At 37.9% G+C, this 8,050-nt stretch overlaps 3 protein-coding genes across 3 annotated transcripts in view; 1 reads left to right on the top strand and 2 right to left on the bottom strand.

The window, feature by feature from the left end:
- Positions 1-8,050, top strand: part of LOC111632221 (INO80 complex subunit B-like) — a 78,130-nt gene that overhangs the window by 65,117 nt on the left and 4,963 nt on the right. The window lies entirely within an intron of this gene.
- LOC111632213 lies at positions 2,703-6,106 on the bottom strand. Its single transcript, XM_023376592.1, has one exon. It carries the CDS (start codon positions 6,104-6,106, stop codon positions 5,426-5,428), a length of 681 nt encoding a protein of 226 aa, XP_023232360.1. The 3' UTR covers positions 2,703-5,425.
- Positions 6,468-7,141, bottom strand: LOC111632223. Its single transcript, XM_023376602.1, has one exon. The coding sequence runs from the start codon at positions 6,954-6,956 to the stop codon at positions 6,489-6,491; it is 468 nt and encodes a 155-aa protein (XP_023232370.1). The 5' UTR covers positions 6,957-7,141; the 3' UTR covers positions 6,468-6,488.

Below are 8,050 nucleotides of genomic sequence, written 5' to 3'. Positions count from 1 at the left end.
ATGCTTGAATTTAAAGATTGAGCATTTTTCACAGCTTCGAGAATTTTTTCTTTGCCTTTTATAATTGTTCTGACCGACAATTCCGGTAGATCAAACTTCTTTGCCAATTCACAAATTTTCATTTTTGTATCGAAGTCTTTAATAATGTTAACTTTACATTTCAAAGATAAAGTTTTTCTTTTCTTGTTTGATGCAGAGGAATCAGTTCTACTTCGTACAGTTCATTTGTAGTAGAGCGTTAAGATTAATTATATTCATTATTGTAAACCGCGCTTAAGTTAGGTGCCATCTATTCATTTCTTTTGTATGTCCGACGATCAAAAGACCGCTTGGGATCAAGTCTGTTTATAATTTGAAAAGTAATCTTGTCAGTTGTATATACAAAAGGTAAATTGTTTACAAAATGAGTCTTTGTTTATTCTCTGATAAATGTATACTTTTTTCGTCAATTGTTCACAATTGCAGATGCCTTTTGTGTAAAATCCAAGTCGGATGTATGTAAGCTAATAAATGTTCTCGTTAATTTTATCTCGCCTTTTGGTTCGTTCACGGTTACAAGAAATCATCACATCTCGAGTCTCCATAGATATAACAAACAGAAATAAATTACACAAAATAAATTGTAGCTATGCGTCGATTCCGCGCGACACGTCCGAACATGTAAGCTGAACAATAGTGTGGGGGGAGTGAATAATCAAGAGTTGCATGGCACTCAAACAAAAGACGAATGGACGAGATTTGAAAATCGCGTAACTCCGGGTTCACGTAAGTCGGGGTATTACTGTAATAGAGATCATGGTATTTTTTTTGGTTTCTTATATGAGGTATGGAAAATTTTAAATAAAAAAAGTGGTGATGCCAAATGATATGAAGTAGCATTATCTTATTAACAATTAAACTTTGGATATTTTAATAATAAAATTAATAAATAACTAGCTATGCATGCAGTTACGCCCGCATGGAATTCAGTTTGTGACTATAACAGTATCAGTAAAAAATCAATATACAAATTTTTATTACTTCCAAAGTATTTTTATTCAAAAATCACAAATTTTCATTGTTAATTTTTTTAACATATACGTGAAAGTTGCGGGAAATATTTTTAGCATTTTTTGTATTTTTAATATCTTTTTTTGTATATATTTTATTTTATTTTATATTTTATATTTTTTTTGCACAAATTTTTTAAAAATAATGTTTTTTTTGCGGTTATACACTGCCGGAAATTGAAAGTGTTACATCCACCCAATATTGTCGAAGACATATGAAATTGGGACAAAAGAATCTCTTTTTGAAGGGTATTGAATGATCAAAAATTAAATGAAGTATTGTACATACAGTGGTATGGAAATTACGGAGACATTTGTTATGCAAAATTGCTATAGTGTTTAGTTTATAATTTGTGAACTGTGTTATGGAACATGACTTTTTTTTGGTCCACATGTTGTTGGTGACCAGCTATGCCATATCAACAAGTGAGAACTCCATACACCCAAATGTCTGACTTTGAAAGAGGTCGGATAATTGGCATGTCAGAAATGGGAGCATCATATCGTGAAATTGCCTGAAGGACTGGCCGTAGTGCAATGTCAGTACAAAGAATGGTCACATGGTGGATTCAGGAAGGTCCAGTACTCGCAGACCTGGCACAAGTCCACACAGAAGGACGATGCCACGTGTAGACTGCCATATTGTGCAGATGGCAGTTGCTGACAGATGTGCGATGGCCATACAGATGCGAGCAGTAGTTACTGCCAGAGTCGCATCACGGACAATTGTAAACTGATTGCTTGATGCTGGGCTGAGATCTTGGATCCCCATGAATTGTGTTCCCTTAACCAGATTTCATCGCCAACAATGGCTAACGTGGTGCGCTGCTAGACGTAATTGACACATGAATAGGATACAATTGTATTTAGTGATGAATCCCAATTCTGTTTAGACTGATGTGATAGTCGGCAACATGTCTGCTGGTGTGCTGGAGAGAGCCCACCCTGCTATGATTTCAGAATGCCACTCAGGTCCAACTCCTGGTGTCATGGATGGTTTGGGGGGCAATCAGTTACAACAGCAGGACCGAGTTGGTGGTTGTTGAAGGCATGATGATCGCCCGCCAGTATGTGGATAGGGTGATCCATCCAGTAGTCATACCTTTCATGAACACTACCCAAAATGGTATCTTCCAACAAAATAATGCCCATCCTCATGCTGTTGCCATCACATGACAGGCCTTGCAAAGTGGTGTTGCAATCATGGATTGTCCCACCCAGTCTCCAGATTTATCCCCTATAGAGCATGTCTGGGATTCCATGGGTCTCATACGTCTCATAGCCATCCAGCATGCACTGTACAACAACTGATTGCACAAGTTGTGCAGGCATGGAGAGATATACCCCAACAAGACATTCAAGTACTTATTGTTTCAATGCCTGCAAGGATCAAGAGTGTATCCATGCTCAAGGTGGCTATACCTCTTACAGAACCATGTACCAAACATCAATAAAACTTCTGGGTATGCCCCTGTACATGTTTACCAAGTTTCATGAATTTCTATCAATTCCTTCTGGGTGTAACACTTTCAATTTCTGCCAGTGTATATTCCACTCTTTTGTATTTTGTAATTTCTGTTATCTGTGGTAGATGTATTTAAATTTATTAGTGCCTTAGAGCTTCTCTGTACATAATGTTTGATGTCATGTTATTTTTTGGTAGCAAAATGTACTGTTTCTCTGGAGTTCCAACTCATGATAAAGCAACATATAGTTGGCAATGAAAAAAACTCTTTTCGTAGGTCAATTCCAACCAAAGAGAAGGTTTGCCCCTGGGACCTATTAATAGTCATCGCAATCGATGTTTTCACAGGAAATTGCAGTCGTTTGAAAGATATCGGAAAGTCTGTGGGAATCATTGGAATCCTTGGGATGTTTGCCAGCTGGCTGGCTGCAGGGTCAGTGAGGATGGTCGCCACAATTAAGTTGTCTTTTAAGTCTTTAATTAGTAGCCTTGTGCCATTGCACATGTTAGGAGGGCTTAAATTTCTTAAAAGCATGATAGTGTAAGGATGCCGATTGGGGGGGAGATTTTTATTCCCTACCGTTGGTATAGCTCTAAGGTCTAAGTGTATGTGGGTGGTGGTTTTAAGAGACAGCAAAAGACAAGTATTTCACAGAAAAACCATTTATTCTTGTCGAAAATGCTTACATATTTTCAGGTAAAGATCCTTCGATTTAAAACTTTAAGATGTCTTTGGTCCTATCGATTGGATGACTGATGTTTTTCTTTCCGTGAAGCTGGAGAGGAGCCCTGGGGCGATGGCGTGTTAAAGTTCAGAGTTGAACAGTCACAAGATAGCAGCGAGTGGAAGCACCAAAGAAGAGGATGATGAACACCACAGGTGTACTCAACAGGGGACTTTAGTGGAAGTCCCGTTGTCCTTGGAATCGGTGTTTTTATAAGTTTTTCGAGATTGACTTGTTGCTAATTGGACAGACATCATTGCTTTCTAATTGGTCTTCCACCTGTCTCCAGGTGTAAATGGAGCTTCGTATAGTTCGCAGGAAAGGTCGGCTGGAGATGGTTTATCGGACACCATCTTTTAGACTCTGATCGCGTTTAATTGTTGACTATGACATCTATGATCATTTTGATATTTTTTTTAGTTTTGTTATGCTTTCTGAACTGTGTTTTAACTTTATTATTTTAAATTTTCTTCTTTTATATCTAAAATTTTGTTTTTCCTTCTACTCTTTATGAGCATCGACATCAAAGTCCGGTGTTGCCGTTTCGACGCTTATATAATTTGTTTTCTTGACGATTTAAATTAACAAATTTTTACACATTTTTCTTTTGGGGTGGGGGCAATTTCTGGGGCCTCACAATAGGTGTACTGACTTTTAATGGTAGTTCGTGAGATGGCAAGCCAGAAGGATTAAGCAAATTTAAAAATTCTTGTGAATAGTGGACTGCATCCTTGATATTGGTGACTGTGTGAATTGACTTATAGTTTTTGATTTGGCTGGGGACTTTTTGTATAATTAGATTGTTGATTTCATTGACAATGTTGTTCCTAGGCGATACTATTGCCCTTGAACACAGCCAATGAAAGTCTCTTTCAAGTAAATTTTTGAGGCCAGAATATACTGCATCTATAAGATGCTGCAGACTATGGACTATCCAACATAGTATCTCATTTAGAAAGATGTCAGCACAGTTAGTGCTCAAATTTGGAGAAGGAAAAACTCCTTCCCTAAGTTTGAGTAGTTGTTGTGGGAAGTCGTTATGTGTGACTCTGCTAAGATAGGCCCTCGTGTTAGTTCGCAAGTTCAGGTTTTGAATGGAACTGCATAAGGAAGATGATTTAAGGCATGCTTTGATGATATCTGCACACGTCCCTTTTGTAACTACAGGGAGTGTCTGCCAAAAATCACCAGCAAACACAAAAGTAACTCCCCCATAATGGCGCCAGAGTTTCTAAGGTCCTTTAATGTTCAGTCCACAGCTTCAACATGGGCTCTGTGACTCATGGTGCATTCGTCGCACATTATCAGTGACACATCCTGTAACAATTTGCCAAGAGGCCTGTTTTTGCATATGGAACATACAGATTGTTGCTCCAGAGATGCTGATAATGGGAGTTTGAATGTGGAGTGTACAGTTTTCCCGTCGCTCAATAGAGTAGCAGTAATCCCTGAAGAAGTGACTGCGATGGCTATTTTTCCAGATTGCCTTACTTGTGCTAGTAATAAGTTGGTGAGGAATGTCTTTCCCATGCCTCCTGGGGAGTCCAAAAAAATATTTTGCCTCTATTATTCATCACACTGTCAATTATTGTATCAAATGCCTGTAATCGATCTGTGACTAATTTTGGCAAATTTTCATTGACAAAATCTATCAACTCACTGACATTGTACTGACGTAACAGCATTGTACCCATCGCATCATTTCATGAACGAAAAGGAGAGGGTAATCCAAAATCACTTAAACTTTTGTCATTCAATTCCAATAGCTTATTATCGATTTGTCTCAAACCTTCGTTGTACATATTGTCATTGAAAGGCAAAGTAAAATCCTGATTTTGGTGTCGAATTCTGTCTGTTGTCTTCACAAAAATCTTTGAACTTGTCCCACAATTTTAATGGTTCAGATGGCTGACAAACTAGTAGAATGACTACAAACAACTCCCTCAGCTTTATTGGACATTGCAAAATTGAAGCTTCTCTCAAAGTATTTTCCCAATGATCATCAGTTTCGAGCAAACCTCTATCTTCACAAGCTGCTTGATATGTTTCTTTGACAACTCCATTTACAGTTTTTAAGTCCTCGAATGAGGTTGGACCACGTACATGATGCAGTAACATTCTAAGATAAAAACACTCAGATTGAGAAGGATGTACGCCATGTATTCTTCCCGAAGCAATGTCTTTCTTTATGCCTGGATGCCCATCAACATTTTGACCACGCCTTCTTCTTGAAAATTTGTTATTAGCCCACGTATGATAGGATGGGACTTTGTGGTACAATAGAGTTTTTGCAAATTTGTCCGTGTTGCAGAGCTCAAAGTGGTTTTGCGTGGGTTTTGGGCAAGTTGTTGTGCCATTCCTGCCATGAAGTACACCCTTTGACAGTTTTCTAAGTGTACGGCCAAATGCACGACAGTAGGATACCGGTTGTGGATCGGAAATTCTAATATTCTCCAAACAGATTCTGATGTACTTATGTACTGGCCATTTAAATAGTTTTCTACTTTGTCATGCGGATTTCTGATGCTGAAAGTAGCTTGGTCCGATCCTTTATTTATATATTTACATATATATTTGATTGCCTGAACTGAATGGCAGTATTCCACGTTAATGTGGATGTTAAATGATCGACACAATATTGCGGAATACGGGACAATCCACCTATTGTCTATAGTAACCGTTCTTCCTCTGATGTTCAAGGTAGTATTCCGACCTCCATTTTCAGTGTCACGGCGATGATATACTGGATACCCATCCTCTCCAGTCTGGGTATTGTTGATGAAATGCCAAGGGTATTTTTTTGAACAAATACTGTTTTTCATACATGGTGATGTTATATTTTGATCTCCACAAGGTCCATGCACCATAGCTACACACCAACCGAATGCCGAAAATCTATCGGACTAGCCCGATAGATTTTCGGCATTCGATTGGTGTGTAGCTATATTATATATTGGGTTTAGCGATGTTTCCATGCACCATATTTTTGATCACAATATTGAATAATACAGGATCAGCATCTTTATCTGGTAATTCAGCAACTATTACACTGTCAATTTCATCTGGTTGTATTTTTATTTCCAACCAAAACAACATATGACAGTGTGGTAATCCGCATTTTTGCCACTCAACACTGAGCATATGGCATTTGACTTTACCGAATATCTCGTCTTTTGTGAATAACTTGATAATTTTCTTCATCTTTAAATGGAATACCCTGGAAATTATGTCATGACAATCAAATGACCGCTATCCAAGTAATAGCTGTTCCTTAATCTGTGGGCATTCCGGGTTGCAAGTAAATATCACAAATAAATTTGGTCTCATGTAGTTTAGGACATACGTCATAGCATCCTGAGTTTTTTCATGCATATAATGCGGGGATCCCATGAAAGTTGAAGGCAAGATGACGTGTTGTCCAATATTTGCAGGGTTCACATTAGCATCCTGATTTAAAGCATCTCGTAGATGTATACAGTTGTCAGCTCTCAGTTGTTGATTTTGAAGTATGTAATTTAGTCTTTCTGATATCATTTTAGCCATCATGTCAACACAGTATTGACTGAACAAATCTCTGTAATAATGTAAGGGATTAAAACAGTCTGCTCTGATCATCATCCTATATGCATAAAACTGCATACATAAAACAGTTTTATTCCTTGCTGAATTTTGTTGAGGGATTGTCAAATAATAACCATCTTCATCTTTTACAAACATTAAAGGGTATTGCAAAGGATTGCAAAGGATTCGGTGTAATTCAGATACTCTTTTTAGATGGCCATCTTTATAATGAATCACTATATCCCTAGGTCCTTTGTCTTTGTCGACTAATAAGACTGCAACTTTGTTTACTGTAGGTGAATTGTATCTTCCTTGATGATCAATTGATGTTGGGGGTGTGGTCGGTGTGAATTATTAATTTTAAGTTGTCCGGCGAAAAGTTATGCTCTAAGTTGTATTTGAAGCTGCGAATGTATATATCCAGGGTGGCCAAGCTCCTTGATAGTCCGAGCCATTTTTCAAAATTTGAAATTTTTCGCGAGCCGCAATTAAATACAGTGGAACCCCGGTTAACGAACGTCCTGGTTAACGACCAAATCGGTTAACGAACTTTTATTTTGCAAAAATTTTGTCTCGGATAACGAACAAAATTCAGATAACGAACGTAACGGTATTTTGTGTCAAATTTTAGTTGTGTTAGGCACGTGCGAGTTAAGTATTGCTTTTCCGAGTGTTTGTACTATACTTCTTTTTTCAGTTTTGTGATTTATATATTTAATCAATATGGCATCCAAGAAAGAAAAAAGTCATAATGGCAATAGAAAACGACAACGCGCTATCGCATTTGAGAAATTTTTGATTAAAAGAATAAGACAATCAACTTTAGATCAATTTCTTGTTCCTTACGGAAAGAGTTTGTTAAGTTATGGCAACGCAACACTTGGGCGATTTTCCTAGGGGGAATGCCTTCTGGGAGGTGGTTTTAAGGAAAACTGGCCCCTATTTAGGCGTTACAGATGTGGAGAAAACCCGGAAAACTCCATGTGGTCAGCCCATCTGAGCGAGGTGCGAACCCATGAACGAACTCCCCGTGTTCAAGGTACGAAGACCACTTAGCCATTGGTGGTTTTTTTTTTACGAAAGAGACTTCGACTCGAAGAATCTTCCAATGAAGTGCTACCCGTTATTTTTTTTGGAGGGGATTCCCCTTCTAAGCATTAAGGTTCGTATATCTCCACTTTTCTGCCACCAACTACAACAAACGAAGGTATGTACAGTGCTATTTTATTAAACAAAGTTTACATGTTTGT

This window comes from Centruroides sculpturatus, unplaced genomic scaffold (assembly GCF_000671375.1).
Source record: "Centruroides sculpturatus isolate CEXI.00-Female unplaced genomic scaffold, Cexi_2.0 scaffold407, whole genome shotgun sequence".
Lineage (NCBI taxonomy): Eukaryota > Metazoa > Arthropoda > Arachnida > Scorpiones > Buthidae > Centruroides > Centruroides sculpturatus.
This window is presented reverse-complemented; position numbering and strand designations above follow the sequence as displayed.

Bases quoted from the DNA above. Each gene is read 5' to 3' on its own strand.
- LOC111632223 (XM_023376602.1), bottom strand. From the start codon at position 6,956: ATGTTTGTAAAAGATGAAGATGGTTATTATTTGACAATCCCTCAACAA.
- LOC111632213 (XM_023376592.1), bottom strand. From the start codon at position 6,106: ATGGTGCATGGACCTTGTGGAGATCAAAATATAACATCACCATGTATG.